Source organism: Hypanus sabinus, chromosome 3 (assembly GCF_030144855.1).
Source record: "Hypanus sabinus isolate sHypSab1 chromosome 3, sHypSab1.hap1, whole genome shotgun sequence".
Taxonomy (NCBI): Eukaryota; Metazoa; Chordata; class Chondrichthyes; order Myliobatiformes; family Dasyatidae; genus Hypanus; species Hypanus sabinus.
Window position 1 is genome coordinate 70,398,172 of NC_082708.1, and position 21,302 is coordinate 70,419,473.

General features: G+C 40.2%; 1 protein-coding gene across 5 annotated transcripts in view; it reads right to left on the reverse strand.

Moving 5' to 3' along the window:
• slc36a4 (solute carrier family 36 member 4) overlaps positions 1 to 21,302 on the reverse strand; it is a 270,839-nt gene that overhangs the window by 237,557 nt on the left and 11,980 nt on the right. For all 5 annotated transcript variants that reach the window (XR_009511205.1, XR_009511204.1, XM_059964605.1 and 2 more), the window contains exons 3-7: positions 16,985 to 17,075; positions 13,603 to 13,691; positions 11,209 to 11,304; positions 6,975 to 7,059; positions 828 to 1,064 (exon numbers count right to left, since the gene is read on the reverse strand). Coding sequence is in view for 3 of the 5 variants with exons in the window: in XM_059964605.1 (XP_059820588.1) it covers positions 828 to 1,064; positions 6,975 to 7,059; positions 11,209 to 11,304; positions 13,603 to 13,691; positions 16,985 to 17,075 (598 nt within the window). In the remaining 2 variants the exon portion in view is untranslated. The remainder of the gene's footprint in view (positions 1 to 827; positions 1,065 to 6,974; positions 7,060 to 11,208; positions 11,305 to 13,602; positions 13,692 to 16,984; positions 17,076 to 21,302) is intronic.

Sequence of the window (21,302 nt, forward strand, 5' to 3'; positions counted from 1 at the left end):
ATCTTAGATAGGTATATTGATGAAATAAAAATGGAGGGCTATGTGAGAGGGAAGGCTAGATTGATCTTGAAGTAGGTTAGAAGATCACTACTTCATTGGCTGGAGGGCTTGTACAGTGTTGTTCTATGTTCGATATTAACTGTAGAGGGAATGAACAACATTCAATTTATGCATTGTGACAAACACCCATATCAACAGCTTTGAATAAAGCTACATTTTAAAAAGGCCAAGCAACCCATTTTCAGGGAGCTGAGTTCTGCATATCTCAATCATACTACCAGACTTACAAGACAACACATATTCACCTGAATAACATAAGGATTAGTGTGACATAAGGACTATTAACATAATGTAGTCAATTCATTAGAATGAATTAAGGTTATTGGGTATGTTTAAAAACCTGATTTACTAAAGTGTGTGATAGGAAGTAAAAGCACTTTTTGAATGTGAAAGTTGCCAGTAGTAGTGGGAATCTAAAATTAAGACCAGTTGTTCAGGAATAATCTTAAAAAGCACTGCTTCAGAGAGAGAGCTGTGGAAATCTGGAACACAACTACAGTAAATGAAAGACTCAATTTGAGGGTTTTGTTACCAGGTTAACAACATGCAGATTTGTCAGTATGTGAAGTACGTGGCAAATGACAGATCCAGTCCTACTTCCAGTTCCTCAGAAAACAAAAAAAGCCTCTTCATACATGCCCAAAAAACTGGAGGGAGCAGCTTGAGAACTACAAACCACAAAGTAACATTCAGAATTGTAAAAGCAAAAGGCAATACAATGGAAATGAATGAATTATTAAACAAATTTTCCTGCACATGAAACTTACCCTAATTATATACTGATAGATGATAAATAGACTGACAGCCATTGAAAGATTCGCCAAGAATGAAAATACTGCAAGGTACTTTAGGTCACGAATAAACACAATGCAGACCAAAATAGGAATTAAGCTCAGCATGTAAATCCTTGCATCAACATTCCAATCTTCACTATGGAACTGCAAAGTTCTTGTGATGTTTAGGTCACTGTGACTTGTGTGATTCCTCAGGAAACCTTCCACTAGCTGCAGAAATAAAGCAATAACCTCATTAATATCAAACATCAGGTCTGGAGTGAGCACTAACATTATCAAACAACAGATAATCCAAGCCATTCATAAATGTCTAAATCAAAGCCCATGGAAATGATTAAGCAGTTGAAGTCTCAGCCAATCCCTTCATCAGAACTGGAAAGGAAGGGAGAAGGTGCCAGAATAAGAAAGTGGAAGCTGTAATAAAATGCTGAGCTCATCCAAGCAGGAGAAACTAATGAAACAATATAGTGTACATAGAACATTAAATGATACGCTGAACATAAAGGGTATGTCCTTTTCGATACATACTTTGTTAGTTATTGTTCAATGGTAAGATTGAACTAACTCAAGAAGAAAAGGTGGGGAAGTTAATGGTAATGAAGATCTTCTGCAATAGAAGTTGCATAACAAGTAATTAGACATTAAGTGACTATTATTGCTGAGGATGAACATGTTCCTGAATTTGCAGAGGCTACTGTAATTTGCTGTGGCGACAATGGGATTTAGAATGGAAACAGTTCTGATAAAAAATGCAAAAAATAGTTTATTTTAAATAGCAATGCAAGTAGAATATAGAATATGTAAATACAGAAATGTGAACTGCATAGATTTTGAACAAGGGATTTTGGGATAAGCATAAGAACATTGAAATCTAGTTTGGCTCAGAGAACTGCTAAAGCTAATTAGCATTAGACTTAAAAGATACAACTCAATAATTCACACAAATACTTGTACAGCATTTGCATACCTGTAATAGCCCTTTACTTAAGCATTGACAAGCTACTAAATATCTAGTTAAAACATAAGCTTTCATCAAGCATTATACTTGATAAACTAAAAACAGTTGATTATCCTAGGCGAGTTGTTACCATTTCTTCTTTCCAATTACGCTTTAATGTAACATCCAAATCAATCTATAGCTCACATATTGAGAAAACTTAGTGGAGGAGTCAGCCCATTGCTGCTCTTCTCCTATAGATCTCAAATAGCCATATCAAACAGGCCCTTAACGTCTGCTTAGAATGCAATTAGACAATACCTCATTTTACCTCATTACCACTCTCTTTCACCAGTCACGTTTCACCCAGAACGGATCAAAAGCATTCAAAGAGCCAGCCGGATACAAACCCGGGACCACTGGCCTCGCAGTCCACTGCTGATGCCACTCCACCAATGGCCACTAAAGGAAGGTATGACCTCTACAAAAAGGACAGGTTACATCGAACTCTAGAGGGACTAATGCCTTTGTGGGCAGGTATGCTAGAGATGTTGGAGAAAGTTTAAACTATGTTGGCAGGTTGATTGAAATCATGGTGTTAGGCCAAATGACGGATCAGTTGGTGAAAAGGTGCAATCAAAGTGCATTAAGACTGAGGAAGGATAGCAAGTCAATAGGGGGCTCCAAAGGTAGTTGTAGCCGAAGGGTGGTAGTGGTGTCGAGCTCCTACTGCTAAACAAATGCTCTTCATGTAATGCATCTCAAACAGCCTCTGACAACCAAGTCCAACTCCTGGCCTTCACATGTGGCATAGTTCTTATGCCCGGTGGAGAGTTCTCACTGACAGAAGGCGTAAAGGTGGACCACCTTAAAACCAGTTGCTCCAGGCAGATGGTACTCATTAACCACAGATGGTAGCTCATCTAGGAGAGGGAAAACTCCGATTTCAAACCTTCGCTCACGGGAAAGGTTTCGGGAATAAACCCCGAGGAAAAATCCGGAGTTGGAGTCCCGAAGGCGGCTGACTGCTGTACACCCAGCATCAGCATGGCAACTCCTGCAATGCTGCTGGTACCAAACTGTATCGACTTTCGTCGTTCCTTCGGACCTGTCGTCAGCATGGGGGGGGGGGGGGGGGTCCCACTGCATGGGCAACAGACGGATCCACAAATGAACTCTGCCCTGGCTTGCGCCCTGGAGAAGCCACTCCCAGTGACCACCAGAGGCGCAGTACCCATGGTCGGCCACGACTGACAGAGGCCACTCAAAGGGTGATAAATGCAGTCAGTTGGATAGGTTGAATCTTCATGAGAAGTATAATGAATAAGGGTGATGAACTGAAAGCATGGATCAGTACATGGAATTATGCTGTGTCCATTACATCACTTCGTTGTCATCAGGGCAGAATTAGCTGCTTGATGTTCCAGGGTACAGATGTTTCAAAGTGATAGAGAGGGAGGTAAAAGAGGTGGGAGAATAGCACTGCTAATCAGGAATAGTATCAGAGCTGCAGATAGGGAGGATCTCATGTAGGGATTGTCTATTGAGTCGGTGCAGGTAAAAGTTAGAAATAGGAAGGAAGCAATAGCAACCGGGACAAAGGAGCAAATACGAAAGCAGATTTTGGGAAGGTGTAGAAAAGCAGGGCTGTTGTCACGGGTGACTTCAACTCCCCTTATATTGACTGTCATCTCCTTAGTGCAAAAGGTTTAGATGGGGCAGAATTTATTAGGTGTGTTTAGGAAGGAATCCTGGCCTAGCATGTGCAGTCTGACCAGAAAGGTCATACTAAATCTAGTACTTGTCAATGAACCTGATCTGAAAGCAGACCTCTTCGTGGGTAAGCATTTCAGAGATAGTGACAACTCCCTGACTTTTAGCACACCCATGAACAAGACAGGAGCAAACATGGGCAAATATTTAATTAGGGGAAGGCTAATTACAATAGTGCTGGCTGGTGGCGCAGTGACATCAGCTCCAGACTCCGGAGCAAAGGTTCCCGAGTTCTAATCCAGTCGGGCCGCTCCTCGACACTCTTTCCATCCATGCCGGGTTGAGTGTCGAGTTTGCAACTTGGCCCCGTAATAAAAAAACACTGCACTGTGAGAAGGACGTAGGGGACCATTCACAGAATCTTTCCTTCAAGACAACCACTTGAAAAAAAAAAGTGGACGAAGAGGCTCTGGCAGAGTATGGCACACCAACAAAAAAAAAAATTACAGTAGTATTGAGCAGGAACTTGGGGGCATAAATTGGGTGCACATGCTCTCAGAAAAATGCATAGCAGGAATGTGGAGCAAACACGAGGAAATCTGCAGATGCTGGAAATTCAAACAACAACACACACAAAATGTTGGTGGAACACAGCAGGCTAGGCAGCATCTATAGGGAGAAGCGCTGTCGACGTTTCAGGCCGAGACCCTTTGTCAGAGCGAAGGGTCTCGGCCCGAAATGTCGACAGCACTTCTCCCTATAGGTGCTGCCTGGCCTGCTGTGTTCCACCAGTATTTTGTGTGTTGTTGTTGCAGGAATGTGGAGGTTGTTTAGGAACCACCTGCATGGATTTCTGCAGAGATTTGCCCCACTGAGACAGCGAAAAGACCGTAGGGTGAAGGAACCATTGTGGACTGGAGAGGTGGAACATTTAATCAAGAGGTAGAAGGAAAACTCCTAAGGAATTTTACATGCACATGAACAACAGGAAGATGACAAGAGTGAGGATAGGACCATTCATAGATGGAGGGGGGACATGGCCCTGGAGGTGGGGAGAGGTGGAGTTGGTCGTTAATGAATACTTTACTGCAGTGTTCACCAACAAGTGGGATTTTGACAAATGTGAAGTCAGCATAGAACAGACCAAAGTGCTGCAGCCTGTTGTGGTTGAGAAAGAGACAATGTTGGAACTTCTGAAAAACATTAGATAGACAAGTCCCCAAGGTCAGAGAGGATATACCCCAGGTAACAATGGGAAGCAAAGAGACTACCCGAAGGCAGAGGATTGGAGGATAACAAATGTTGTTCCTTCGTTTAAAAAGATAATATGAAAAAGCCCAGGAATTATAGACCAGTAAGTCTCAATTCAATGGGGGGCAAAGAAGGACAAGATTCTTATGGTCATAGATTGAGCATCTGGAGAAACATTGCCTCATTAGGAATAGTCAGCATGCATTTGTGAAGGGCAAATCCTCCCTCATAAGCCTTACATTGTCTCATTAGGGATAGTCCACATAAATTCGTGAGGGGCAGGTCACCCTCACTGGCCTAAGTTTTAAGGAGGTAAGACAAATTGATGAAAGTAAGTAGTGGATGTGGTGCGTACATATTTTACTAAAGCACTTGACAAGCTTCCCCATGGTCAGCTCATTTAGAAAGGCATGGGATCTGTGCAAACTTGGCTGCGTGGAATCAGAATTGGCTTGCCCACAGAGGGCAGAGGGTGTTAGCAGATGAAGCTTATTCCGAAAGGTGGTCCGTGACTAATGATCTTCTGTGACCTCTTCTCTGAGACCTTTAGAAATGGCTTTGACAAGAGTGGAAGGGTGGATTAGAAAGCGTGCAGATGGCACGAAGGTTGAAGGTTTTGTGAATTATGTAGAAGGATGTCAAGGATTACAGCATATTACAAACAAGATGCAGAGCTGGGTAGAAAACTGTCAGATGGAGTTCAGTCTGAGAAAGTGTGAGGAGATACACTTTAGAAGACCCTACTTGAAAGCAGAGTACAAGGTTAATGGCAGGATTCTGAGTAGTGTGAAAGGACAGGAGGTCTATATCCATAACTACCTCAAAGATGCTGTGCAAATTGATAAGGTGGTAAAGGAGGCAAATGGCCTTTATTAGTCAGGAGACTGAGTTGAATGAAGCAAAACAGCACCAGCAACAAATGGTGACATCTTGCAGACAGCTCATAAAACTATAAGATACTCCAGTAGGTATACTTCTGAACTGCAATTGCTGCAGTCCTGTAATTTCTCTTTTAAGTATGTAGTTTTGAACCTACTAAACAATCTAGTGCTTTTGCAATCTTCTGGGGATTCGGCAAACTCAACTCTAGAGTACAGGTACAGCCAGGCAACCATCACCGGGAGTGGATGCCGCGTCGAGGCCTGATAGTGGAAGATGAAGCTGTGGTCAGCTCCATTACACACGCTGATTAAAACATCGAGCACTATTAAAATTGTTGAGGACAAGAGCAGAAAACAGAGCCATTCAGCCATATCTGCTTGTGTTTGACTGGACTCCCTCTCTTCTCGTTACAACTGTCGGGCGGAGGTGCAGGAGTCTTGGGTCCCAGGCTGCCAGGTTCAGGAGCAGTTGTCCTACAGCCATCAGGCTTACGGACTGACTTCAATTGCCTCAATGCCGACTGGCTCCGCAACTGTGGACTCACTTTTAGGGACTCTGCAGTTTATGTTCCATGTGCTTTAAATTACTTTTAAAAATATACCATTTACTTCATTAGTCCTCTTCTGCAAACTGATTATGTTGACAGTCTTGTCTGTGTTTTGTGTGAATTCTATTGTGTTCTTTGTTTTTGTGAATGCCTGCAAGAAGATGAATCTCAAGGTTGTATATGAAATACACACTTTGATAATGATTTAGAAGAGCCATCAGGTAATGTTGCAGCACTATCTGGTTAGACCATTTTTGGAGCATGTGTTCACTTCTGGTCACCTCATTATAGGAAGGGTGTGGAAACTTAAAAGATTTACATGATGCTGCCTGAATTATAGAACATGTCTCATGAGGAAAATTGAACAAGTTAGGCTTTTCTCTTTGGAGCAAAGGAAAATAAAAAGCACCTGGTAGAGATGCACAAGATGATTAGTGGCATAAGCAGGACAGCCAGCATATTTTCCCCATAGTATTAATGGGCAATACCAGAGGGCATCAGTTTAAGATGAGCAGAGGAAATTTTAGGGGAGATGTCAGAGCTAGGTTTTTATATAAACAGAATTGTGGGTGCCTGGAACACACTGGGTGGTGGTAAAGGGTGATACAAAGACACTTAAGATGCTCTTAGGTAGACATGCATATTGTACACAAAAAATGGAAGGTTATGGGCTATGCAGATAGAAAGGGTTGGACCGATCAAGGTTTGTATCACTCAGCACAATATTTGGTCTAAATGCTCCACTGTACTGATCTGCCTTCTAAAACAATTTCTACCATTAGTCACTCACCTGTTTCATGTTAACACCAACGAATACAAAATAAACTGAGCAAAATCCCAGCTGTGTAATGACGAGGAAAAACTCTACAGTCATCCTGAAAAGAAAGTTACACATAGGTTAAGCTAATAAAGGCTGAAAATAGATTTGTTAGTCCAGTTAAAAGAAAAACAAATGACTACAACTTCTATAGCATGAAGTTACCTGTATAATATTGGGAAAATGCCGAATTGTATACAATGGTTTCAGTAATATCAGTTAAATAATTAATGAAATGTTGGACAAGCTATAATAGAAAGTCATTGAAGGATTTGTCCTGCTTTTCAACAAATAATGCTATAGGATCACCCTCCAGGGCAATTAGAGATGGGTTAGACCAGCATGCTAAACACCATGATCTTGCCTACCTGTAATTCCACTTTCAATGGACTACATGCTGGTACTTCCACATCCTTTGTTCCATTACACTCCCTAATGTCCTGCCATTCATAGTGCAAGTCCTATGCTTTCCCAAATGCATTACCTCACAGTTTTGAAATCATACCTCATCAGTATTGAAATCTATTTGCCACTTATTATCCCAAGATACTCCTGTAATCTCTCCCTGCAACTTGGGCCCTTTAGTTCGAGCAAAATCCTTGTAAACCTTTTCTACAATAGTTTTCTTCACTATGAACAACCCCTACAAGACTTAAGCACTTAAATCCAAATAACGTACATAAACAATGAATAACAAGTCGTTGGCGAGGTAACACTCGGAGCACTGCATCCTGCTGTAGGAAAGACATGGTTAAACTGGAAGAAGCGCAGAAAAGATTTATAAGGATGTTGCCAGAACTAAAGCGCCCAAGATATAGAGAGAGGTTGGCTAGGCAAGATCTTTATCTTTTGGAATGTAGAAGATTGAGGAGTGACCTTATTGAAATGTTTTAAATTATGAGGCATAGATAAAGAGACAAAAACCTTTTCCCCAGGGTAGGGGAGATCAGAACGAGGGAGCACAGACTTAGGGTGAGAGGGACAACTTAGAGATCTCAGGGACAACTTTTCCCATGCAGAGAACATTGAGTACATGAAATGCACTGCCAGAAGTGGTTCAGGCAGGTCTGACAGTATCATTTATGAAGGACTCAAAGTAGGTACATGGAGTGGCAGGGCTTAGATGGGTCAAATGCGCAGGAGGTTGAGACATTCTGGTCAGCATGGAGGCATGAGGCTGAAGGGCCTGTGCTGGTGCTGGATTACTTTATAACAGGGTTTCCCAACCTGGGGTCCACGGACCTCCCCTTTAATGGCAAGGCTTCATGACAATAAAACAAAGTTGGGAGCCCCTGCTCTATAACTATCCACTTCACTACTTATTCTCCCTAAAATATGACACATGTCCGTCTCCTGGTTCACATGACACCCAACAATGTTAAGGGTAATTTACTCTACCAAAATACCTACCAACCATACAGTAACAGGGAAAATACACCGACTCCATACAGGCAACATCCAATATCAGAATCAAAGCCAGGATGCTGGAGCTATGAGGCCACTGATTTAACAGCTGTTCTTTAATGTAAAAACTCATAGCACAAATAATACAAGTTCAGACTACAAATAATACAAGTCATAGCACAAATAATACAAGCCATAGAAAAGTACAGTCCATCTACTCCATGCTGAGCCATTTAAGCTGCCTACTCCCATCAACCTGCACCAGGACCACTGCCCTCCATACCCTTACTATACATGTGCCTATTCAGACTTCGCTTAAACATTGAAATCCAGCTGGTATGTACCACTTGCACTGGCAACTCGTTCCACGCTCTCACAACCCTCTGAGTGAAGTGTCCCCTCTTGCGCCCCTTTCACCCTTAACCCATGACCTCCACTTGTAGTCCCACCTACCTCAGTGGAAACTCTCTGCTTCCATTTACCCTATCGATATCCCTCAATTTTGTATACCTCTGTTAAATCTCCCCTCAATCCCCTACATTTAAAAGAATGAAGTCCTAACCTATTCAATCTTTCCTTATAACTCAGGTCCGCCAGTCCTGGCAACATCCTTGTAAATTTGTTCTGTACTCCTTCAACCTTATTTACATTATTCCTGTAGGTATTGACTAAAATTGCACACAATACTCCAAATTAGGCCTCACCATCTTATACAACTTCAACATCCCATCTCTTGTACATAATACTTCTATTTATTAAGACCAAACAGCCAAAACCCTTCTTTACAACTCTACCTATGATGACACTATCAATGAATTATTGACCTGTATTCACAGATCCCTCGGTTCTACCACAATCAACAGTACCTTTCTATTTACCTACCCTGGTGGTCCTACCAAATTGCAACACCTCGCACTTAGCTGCATTAAATTACATCTGCCATTTTCAGCCCATTTTAACAATTGGCACAGATCCTGCTTCAAGCTATAATAGTCTTCCCCACTGTCCAGTACACCCTAATGTTGGAGTCATCCACTAATCTGCTGATCCAGTTAGCCATGTCATCATCCAGATCATAGATTTAATTAACAAACAACAATGGACCGAGCAACAATCCCTGTGGCATTCCACTAGACACCAGTCTCCAGTCAGAGGCAACCGTCTGCTACTACTCTCTGGCTTCTCCCACAAAACCAATACCTGATCCAATTTAACTACTCATCTTGAATGCCAAGCGACTGAACCTACTGGACTAACCTCCCACGCAGGGCATGGTCAAAGTCCATGAAGACATCATCCACTGTCTTGCCTTCATCAACTTGCTTGGTAATGTCCTCAAAAAACTTTAAGATCAGTTAGAAACAACCTACCACACACAAAGCCATGCTGATTATCCCTAATCTGTCCATTTCTATCCAAATACTCATATATCCAGTCCCTCCAAACATCTTCCAATAACCGTCCCATGACAGATGTCAGGCTCACCGGCCTATATTTTTCTGTTTTATTTTTAGAGCCTTTCTTAAACAGCTGATCAACATTAGCTATCCTCTAATTCTCAGGAACCTCACCTGTCACCAAGGAAGATTTAAGCATCTCTGCTAGGGCCTCGGCTATTTCTGCACACCTCCCACAGAGTCTAAGGGAACACCTTGTTAGACCCTGAGGATTTATCCACCCTAATTTGCCTCAAGACAGCGAACACCTCCTCATCTGTAAAGATTCCATAAAGATGATGCTGCTTTGCCTCACTTCTATATCAGTCTCCTGAGTAAATACAGATGCAATAAAGTCCACTTACAATCTCCCCCACCTCTTTTGGCTCCACACATGGATTACCATTCTGATCTTCTAGATATCCAATTTCGTCCCTTGCAATCCCTTTGCTCTTAACATTTCTGTAGACTCCCTTAGGATTCTCATTAATCTTCTCTGGTAGGAAACCTCATGCCATCTTTTGGCCCTCTTACTTTCCAAAATGTTGTCTTATATTTCTTATATTCCATAAGCACCTCATTTGTCCCTAACCTGCCTATACCAGCAATGTATTTTTTTTGTTCTTAACCAGGGCCTCAATATCTCTTGAAAACCAAGGTTCCTTAAATCTATTATCTTCACCTTTTATTCTGACAGGCACATACAAGCTTTATACTCTCAAAATTTCACTTTTGAAGTCCTCCCACTTTCCAAATGCACCTTTGCCAAAAAGAACAGCCTGTTCCAATCAACACTCCCCAGAACCTTTCTGACTATCAAAATCAGCTTTTCTCCAACTTAGAATCTCAACCCATGGGCCAAACTTTTTTTTAAACCATACTTACTTTGTTACTAATAGCACTAGGTGAAAAGTGCTCCCCTATACAAACTTCTGACACCTGCCCTGTCTCATTCCCTAATAGCAGATCAAATATCACACACCATCTCATTGGGACTTCTGCATACTGACTAAAGAAACTTCCTAACACTTTTACCAAACTCTAACCCATCTAATCTTTTTTACAGTATGGGAGTCCCAGTCAATGTGGAAAGTTAAAATCACATACTTAACAAACTAATGTTTCTTGCAACAATCTGGAATCTCTCCACAAATGTGTCCTGTAAATCCAAATCCCTTGGACTACTGGGTGGTCTGTAATATAGTTCCATCAACATGGTCATACCTTTCTTATACCTCAGTTCCCCCCATTACACCTCACTGACTGAGCACTGTTAATAACTTCAAAACAAAAGCATTTTACCAACTAAAATATCCCTTATTCTGGAAAGTCAAAGTCATATTCCCCAGTGATACTGCCGATTTTACCTTCCCAATGGAGCTTTGCTTCGAAGACAAGGAAATGGTCCATGTTCCATCGCAAATGTAACTGTATCACCATAACTCAGGCTCTGCCTTTTAAATCTATTCATGTAAAAGTAAATTACAGAAGAAAGATTAACATTAACAAAATAAACCACAGTATTTCAATACGACAATATCATTGCACTCAAACATTTAGTGGTTTTGCTTCAGTCAACTGAACTAATTTCAATAGAAGTTGAGCTTCAAGCACGACAGATCATAATCAGTCTAGAATAGGCAGCAACACCTCTGCCACAATTACTGTCAACAAGGCTGTATTCTCAGCCACCTACTTTACTCCGTACTCTCTGAACTGCATGGCCAGATTCTTCTCCAACTCCCTATACAAGTTTACAGATTTCACCAGATTGTGCCATATCTCAAATAACGATGAGTCAGGAGTATGGGAAAAAAATGTCTAGCTCATGTTTAATTGACAACCATAAACTGGTCCTCTGGGGCTAAGATGCGATGCAGTACCAACAATCACACACACAGCACATAGAGCATATATAATTATGATAGCAGAAAAAGTTACAGAAAATATTAAAACTAGTAATAATTTGGTCAAGTTCCTGAGTGGCATGGCCTATAGATTGATGGTGCATCAATGCAACAATATGCTGCAGCAGTTCCTCATTTTGCAGAAGTGCAGCCTCAGATCAACTCAATCCAGCTCATTTTCCCAAGAGTGAACACTAGAGGGCAGCTGCCAACCCAGTACAGAATCCCACAGAACACAGCCAGTTCTGGCGTCTCCTATGCCAGCGACACAACAGGTAATACTGATGCATGAAGACTTTGTCCACGTAGCAACCAAGGCAATCTAGCTCCCCTGCCAGTGGTCTCTCCAATGAACCAGTAAATCGGACTCGCTAAATTCTGTATTACCAAAGTCCAACAGGTCTTGCAATCACAAGAAAGCCATCCAAGCAATCAGTTCCATCCTTGGTTGGATCACGGACTGCCTAGGTGGCTGAAGTAGACTGCAACACGGCGTTCAACTAGTCCAGCTCCATCCCTATCCAAGAACTCCCTAGTGGGGCAGACCTGTCGTACTTGATATTCTTAATATCCAGCAGTGTCTAGCGATTGTAACAAAAACAAGATAGTACGAACAATTGCATCTTTGCTTGGACCCAGAGGCCGCTGCATCACAGTGCACTGCCACCATACCAGAAGTCTAGTAACATGATGTGATGAGAAATACCTTTCCCTCAAAGTCAGCAAAAATTTAAGAAAAAGCTGGTCATTGAATTGAAGTGGGTTAGTGCATATGCCCATGTTTATAGCAATGGTGCAGAAGCTGAAATCTTCAAGTTCCTAGGAGTGAACATCACTTGAACCTGTCCTGTATCACGTGTCCCATGTAACTTTGCTCTAAACAACCATGTTGACACCATAGCCAAGAAAGATCATCAGTGCTTCTACTTTCTCTGGAGGTTAAAGTCTTTTTTTTAAATCAACGCAACACAGAAAGCATCCCAACTGGATGCGCAACAGCTCTGCATGTGACCACAAGAAACTGAAGACAGTTGAGTCACAGCTCAACACAACACGAAAACCAGCTACTCCTCCATGAAATCCATTTACTCCTACCACCAAATAAGTAAAGCTGACATCATCAAGATCCCAACTACGTCAGACATTGTTCTCCCTGCCATCAGGCAGAAGATACAAAAGCCTGAAAGCATATACCACCAGGCTCAAGGTCAGCTTCTATCCTGCCATATTAAGGCTAGTGCATGTTTTCTTGTACATTAGGATGGACTCCATCTCAAAATCGCCAACACCTTGTTGCAACCTTGCATCTTACTTTCTACCTGCACACAGTTTCACTGTATTCCACATTGATGTTTTCCTTTGTACTCCATTAATGCTCTGTTAAAATGAACTGATCTGTATGATTGCTATACAAGACAATTCTTTTTCTACTACATATGTGACAATAATTAATCTGTTTAACAATTTCCATTCCAACAATGCAAACCATATGAAGTTAAGAAAAAAAAATCAGTGTGGGGTTTTATCATCTGTTCCCACTTGGCTCCATAGTCCCTTTTATAATTTCAGCTCCCAGCCACATCACATACATTTTTGTGACATTTTAAAGCTTGTTTTCCTCCAACTTTTCTGATGAGGTGCCATTTACCCGAAATATTAAGCCTGTTACTTTCTGCATAGAAGCTCTGACTTGCAAGATATTTCAGTATTTGCTGTAACAAGGTAAAGATTTAGAGGAACTTCTCCGGTATGAGCGAGCAGCTTATTGACAAGGAGATTTCAAAAGATAAATGAGACATGGTATCCAAACATTTAAAGAAGTGATAATATCTCAAAAGAAACAAAGGGTTTTACCTTTGACAGAAGTGGTGGCTACAGCGCACTACAATATGCATACAATGAATTGCCACTATTCCCATAAGAACAAGGCTGATTGGTCCCAGCTGAAAGAAATTGTTCATAAATGCACCAGTTAATCTACTTACATGCTCATGCGTACAGAAAATCATAATTCAACACTGTTCATTTTGTAACAATGCAAATGTAATCAGACTCAAAATTAAGAACACATCAACCCAACTAGTCCCTGGCAAATCAAACCATCTTCCAAGGACTAGGAAGGTGTTGTGGATGGCTATTCACAGCACATAACCCCCCCAAGGCCAAATGCCTCCTGAACGTTGCAATTATACCCATTTTGATCACTTCCTGGGGCCAGTCATCCCGGATACTCACCACGCTGTGTAAAAAAAAACACCTCTCTCACATCTCTCCTGTTACCTGCATCTGTGCTCTCTAGTTTTGGACTCCCAGACCCTGGGGAAGAAACGTTGACTATGTACTGTATCCATGCCCCTTATGATTTCATAACCTTCTACACGGTCACCTTCATTTCATGCACTTTAGGAAGTAAAGATCTAGTATGGTCGACCTCTCCCTACAATTCATGTCTTTTAGCCCAGGCAGTATCCTTACAAATCTCTTTTGTATTTCACACCTTCTTTCTAACTGATCACGATCTCTGTAATTAATGTAACCTTCTCCACTATCAACAAAGCCCCCAACCTAGTATCACCAACAAACTTGAGAATCAAGTTAAATCCATTCTTATCCAAATCAGTTATATAAATAATAAACAACGGAGGTCCCAACACTGACCCAGAGCACCCCACTAATCACAGGCCTCCAGTCAGAGAATCGATTTTCAACTTCTTCTTATCCAGTTAATTCTGAATCCACTCCACTAGCTTCCTGAATGCCATAACCTTCCAGAGCAGCCTGCCATGTGGGATCTTGTCAAAGGCATTAGTATCGTCCATACAGACAATATTCACTCTCCTATCTTCATTTATCTGCTCCGTTACCTCTTCAATAAACTCAGAAAGACTTGTCATATGACTTCCAATGTACAAAGCCATGCTGTCTATTCCTGATCAGGCCCCAAATGTGTCCCACAAAATTCCCGCCAGTATATTCCCTGCAACTGAACTCAATCTCACCAGCCTGTAGTTATTTGACCTACCCATGAACAATGGAACAATAGGAGCCACCCTCCAATCTTCTGGGACACCACCAGCAGCTATTAACAAAGCATTTATCTCGACCAGCACCTCCATGATTTCTTCCCTGGCCGCCCTGAAGTCTGGGGTTGCACTTGGTCAAGCCTTAGGGATTTGCCCACTGTAATGCACTTCAAGGTTACAGATATCACCTTCCTTGCAACTTGCATATGATCCAACTCTACTTACTACCCTAATTTCTTTGGCATCCATGATATCCTCCTGAGTAAACATTGAAGAGAATTAAATATTATCATAAATATCTCAGCCATCTCCTATGGCTCTGCATATAAGCGGCTACTGACGGTCTTTAAGAAGACCTATCTTCACCCACATCATCCTTCCTTTTACTGTTAATAGAGCTGAAAAACCCCTTTGGGGTTACCTTTAACCTTGCCTGCCAAAACCATTTCATACCCTCTTTTTGCCCTGATTTTCCTGTTAAGCCTGTTCTTAAACTTCTTCATGTTCGTTGAGGGTTTCATTCATACCCAGCTGCCTAAAAAGTATGTACACTTCCTTCTTTTTCTTGATCAGTCTCAATATCTCCTGAACTTGGTACATCTATCCTTCACCCTAACAGGAATATGCTGTCTTTGGACTGTACATATGATCTTTCTTAATACCTACCACTTGCCAACTGTTTCTTTGCCTTTAGGTAGAGTCACCCAGTCAATCCCAGCTAGATCCTAACTGAAACCCTCAAAGTTGGTCCTACTTCAGTTCAGGACATCACCCTGTAGTTATGTTTCATATTTCTCTATCCCATCCAAAAATGCAGAGAAAATTTACGAGGATGTTGTCAGTACTTGAGGACCAGAATTACAGGGCAAGGTTAAATAGATTAGAGCTTTACTCTGGAGAAAATAAGAATGAGGGGGAAATCTTAGAGGTATACAATATTATGAAGCATATTATTATAGTGATACAGGTTCTCCCACCCCCCTCAGATTGGATGAGAATAGGCCTACAAGGCCATAGGTTTGGGGTGAATGGCAAAATATTTAAATGGAATCTAAAACGAACCTTATTCACTCAGAGGGTAGCCAGTGTAGAACGAGCTACTGGAAGAGGTAAATATGGGTTCCATTCTAAAATTTAAGAGTATTTTTGGATAGGTGCATAGATTGGAGGGATTTAGAGTAATTTGGTCCAGACACAGGTAAATGGGATTAGGCAAAAGATCAATTTATTTAGTGATGTAGAGCAGAGTAGGCCCTTCCAGTCAAGCTGCCAGCAACCCCTGACAAACAAGATTAACATTAACCTAATCAAGGGCCAATTTACAATGATCAATTAATCTAAATGGTACATCTTCAGACAGTGGGAGGAAACCCAAGGAAAACCCACACATTCCACGGGGTGAAGGTACAGAAACTCCTTACAGAATAGCACCAGATCAGAACTCCAAACTTGGGAAAACTGAGCTGTAATACCATCGTGCTAACAGCTACACTGTCATGACATCCCACAGGATCAGTAATCCTATCTGCTCTTCTACTATATATATGGCCATCTTGATTGCTAGGCTTACACTCTTCGGTTGTTGCATGGACCTGTCTTCTCACCGACTTCGCCTACTCCTGCTGACCCAGTTTGAACCCTCCCTGGTGGCAAAAGCAAATTTCCTTACTTGGACACATGTTCCCATACAATTCAACCGCAACACATCCCTCTTAACACAAGTCACCTCTACCAAGATATCCAGTGGTCAAATTCAAGGGTAACAAATGTTTAACTTTCTGAAGCTATAATACACCCCAAACAATTTTTAAACCAGGGTAGAATAGCCTTTCATAATAACATCACAGTCTCAAATACAAAATTTAAATTAATTTAAATTACTTGAACTTCAAACACAAATTTCTCTTGCATTATTTTTTGGTCAAAGTTTTCTGATTCATAGCAACCTTTTTAATTTACGTGTTTGAATTTCAAACCTACTTTAGACGGGATTCAATACTTTCTACAAAGTATCAATTCATAAAATATCTAATGGATGAAAATGCTACTAGCATCATACAAAGTTTAGAAAGTTAAGAGTTTATAAACATTATTTAACTTGGCTGAAGCATGCAAATATTATTGAAATAAAATGAAAATTCTTCTTAATCTATTCAGCAAAAATACAAACTTTCAAAACAAAATCTCTTTAAATACTACACAGTAGGACTTACCATAAGCCCTGCGTTTTTTATTGCAAGTGGTAAACCTAACAGTCCGGTTCCAATATTTCCCTTCAACAAATGAATTAATGTTTGTGTGAACCTGTAACAAAACAAAATAACTGATCATCATTTGCTTTAATGTACCAATACTTCACTTGATAAAATAACATTTTTATTAAGTTTAGACTCTGCTGATTTCCCTAGAGGGGGACCTGACAAAGTCCTGTATTAGTTGAATTTGTGCAGGTTAGAGAAGGCAGAAAAATCAGCAATGAACACGTCAATGCACATCAGAGAACAATATCCATTTACAAAATGTCTCTAAATTACTTAGAAACAATCAACTACTTTTGCTTTTGAAATGACATCTGGACAAGGCCAACCAAGGTTCAAATCAGTACAACTCAGCATTGTTAAAACGTTTACTGAAACCGATACCTACCAATGCATAATGAAATATCACAAGCAATATCACCAAAAATTTCAAAGCTTATATAAAAGTATAATTTAGAATATTTCAAACCTGTTTGTCATTTACTTTCAAAGTCTACTCAGGTTTACACACACAACCTCCTTTTATTAAATAATACAAACAGGCCTGAAATGATTGATTCTGACATCTTTCTTTGCGAAAATTCCTTCTGTGCTGTGTTCCCTCGAAGCTGTGCACATGTGCACGCACACACATTTTTCAACCAGCGCACAAAGGAAATTAATGTGCACACAAAAGGTTAGTTACCTAAAATAATGTAGCAATTAATAATTATATTTATTGAAAATAATCTTTTAGCTAAATGCTTCTGTTAACTAGTTAAAACAACACACACACAAAATGCTGGTGGAATGCAGCAGGCCAAGCAGCATTTATAGGAAGAAGTACAGTCGTCGTTTCAGGCCAAGACCCTTTGTCAGTCCTGATGAAGGGTCTCGGCCTGAAATGTCAACTGTACTTCTCCCTATAGATGCTGCCTGGCCTGCTGCGTTCCACCAGCATTTTGTGTGTGTTGTTTGAATTTCCAGCATCTGCAGATTTCCTTGTGTTTGCGCTGTTAATTAGTTAGTCGGTTCTTCAAATACCACAATGCACGTCACTAATTTACGTCACCTCACCTTTCCTGGTCTGGTTTGCATCACGGCGGCAGCCATGTTTGGCGGACAGCGTTCATATTGTAAAGTTTACAATATGATCTGTTTCAAATCCTGTAGATAGCTTACTGAGCTTTTATTGAAAAAAATATTATGTTGAATTCAAAAGAAACAAAAGGCTTGAAGCGCAAAAGAACTGCCAATTTGTTTAAAGTTGAATGGCTTAACAAAATAGTAGAAACTGCTACACTGAAAGCTCATGAGGTTATGAACGGTCAGCTACAAGAAATATTTATGTATGATTCGGAAACTGGAGTTATCTGTTTGTATTGTCATAATGCGAAAGTTGCTGGAGAATTTGCTAGTGGAAAGAAGTGGAATGATATTTGGAAACTTGACTTCTTGAAGCATCATTTGGCAGGTAAATTGACTGCAAAATGAACAGTTTTGTGACCTTGCACATTGGGGAACCTTTCTTGCGTCTAGTCGGACTGTGAGCGAGGTTTTAGCTTAATGAATCAACTCAAAAACAAGCTGAGAAACCGTTTAGGTGGATGTCATTTGGATATATTAATGAGAATCAAAATTATCAATTGTATGGAAGTTCCATTAGTCTAGATAGAGTTTACAAAGAATGGGTAAATGCAAAAGACAGGAGAGAGAAAAAAAAATAACTGAGTGACTTAAATATGTATGTTATTTTGTTGTTATTCTGTGCAGTTTTATGTCAAATATTTTGTAAACCTACATAAACAGTGTCATGTGTGCATTCAGTGCGCACATACTTTTGTCACAGGAAAAAAATTTGCACAACGTAAGATTTTTGTGCATACTGACTACTAAAAATTAGAGGGAACATTGCTTCTGTGTCCAGTTTTTCTCTTGTTAAGGCCATTATTCCTGACCCAAATATTCCAATTAGCTCTGTGTTATCAAGTTTCACTGAGGAGCTGTTATGGGGAAGTAATCCAAAATTATTGTATAGAGATAAGAACACCAAATCACTTTCCCTGAAATTAGCATCATAAATAGACAGGGTGTGAAAAGCAGTGCTTGGCACATTACCCTTACTGAGTCAGAGCACTGATTATAGGAGTTGAGAAGTTACAGCTGTACAAGATGTTGATGAGACCAAATGAGAGTATTGTGTACAGTTTTGGTTATCCTGTCAGGCTAAATACATAATTTAACTGAAAAAAGTTTCCAAAAAAAACTTACAATAATGTTGCCAAAACTCAAGGACCCGATTATAGGAAGAGGTTGAGCAGGTTTGGATTTTATTCACTGCAGCATTGGTGACAGATGTCTACAGAAGTGTATATAATGATGAGGGGCATTGACAAGATAAATGCAAAGCCTCCCCCCCCCCCCCCGAGAAAGGGAATCAAAAAATAGGTCTTAGGTGTAAATTGAGAGGAAAGATTTAAAAAGGAACCTCTTCAAGCAGTGGGCGTTGTGTTAAATTATATTGTGTGGGAAATCAGGACTAAAGAGCTTGGCCAGAACCAGTGAATTTCCATGCTGCATTACTAAATGACGATCAAGAAGTTGCCTGAATAAGGCTTATGTGAACAGAAACAACTCTTCCATCACAGCCTTTTCAGTCTACTACCAGATTTGTTAACAAAAGCTACACAAAAGGCCCGCTGTCTCTTACTGCTGATAGCATGCAACAATTTTTGGTCAATTGTGAGTTATGTATACACCTTGAGGATGCTGACTACAGACTACACCATCACAGGGAATATAATCATCTTTTGGAATTAAACATTTGCTATACTGAAATGATCTTTCACCAGTTATAATCGTGCTAGTTGCATCAAGTAGCAGCTTAGGGACATAAATTTACTGGAGTACCTGAAGAGCCAAAAATATAACCAGTTCGCTTACAACTGTTGAAGGCATTATTTAAATTTTATAAAGAACAAAATGACTTCATGTAATGAGGTTAAAAATTAACCATTTCATGCATCTTTTGGAGACAATGATGTCATCCAGGTAGAAAATATCAAATCTGCCCCCCACACCCTCCTGCACAAAAATCAGCATGCAAATCATTATCTGATCTGACAGTACCACGGACCAGGCCAACTTTTATTGTCCACAGATGATTGCCCTTGCTTCAGTCTCCAAATAAAGTTATTTGGCAACAAGCTCTAAAATCTATCTTTACCCAAAGCAAAGTGAACGCACCATCCCTCTTTACATCAAATCATTTTAAGAACTCCCAGTACTACTTCATCAACTAGCAAAAACATGCACTTGCAACATTGTGCTTGAACATTGTCTCATTTTTTTTAACTGCATTGCATCTGTAGTTTCTAAATGACAATAAACTGAATCTGAATCTGAACACCTGTTTATGCAGCCTTTGCCGGAACATTTTAAAATCTCTGCTTCAGTGCTTTTGAATCTCTTTTGGTCATAGCTAGAAACAAGGAAAATCTTCTTAATACAGAGAAGTAGGATATTTATTTCAACCGGAGGAGGAAGTGGGGGAAATAAAACACCATTTTGAAAGATTAATCTGCTCGACTACTCATTGACTCAAAAGCAAAAACTACTTCACACACACTACAGGAAATTAGTATCCAAGTAATCAGCTCTTACCTTGAAATGGTTTTCCCCTACATTAAATAGAAACAACTTAATACACAATCCACTAGATACCATCCATACACTTCAAAATCATTTGAAACTGCCATCTGTTAGTATAGTTAGTCATTGAATGATGTCTCCATTCAATGGGACTCATGCAGAAATCTGAAGAACATGATTATACCCTGCACAATTTGATATAATAAAGGGGGCTAAATGCAATCCCTTGCATTACTTTTGACTTTCGACCCACATTCTGCTTTAAAGCCAAGTTTCCATCAGTGATACACTTAATTTTTGAATATGCCTTTTGGTACAAAACTTGTCAAAAAATTTCTTGACGTCCAGGTAGGAAATATGAACTCTGCCCCACACTCGCCTCCCCTACCCCGGCACAAATCAGCAACTTACATATGTTAGATTAAACATCTAATACACACCACATCTAATATTTGACATGTAGAACATTAACCCAGCAATGATCTATTGTAGTCTGAAATTTGAATACTATGTCAATATTTCCAGATATTTAAATCAGTCAACTTGAACTATACATTATTTCACCTTTGCCTGAACATTACTCTAGTACACAAAAAACTGACATTTTTTGAGATCATAGGAAAATCAAAACATTTATACAGCA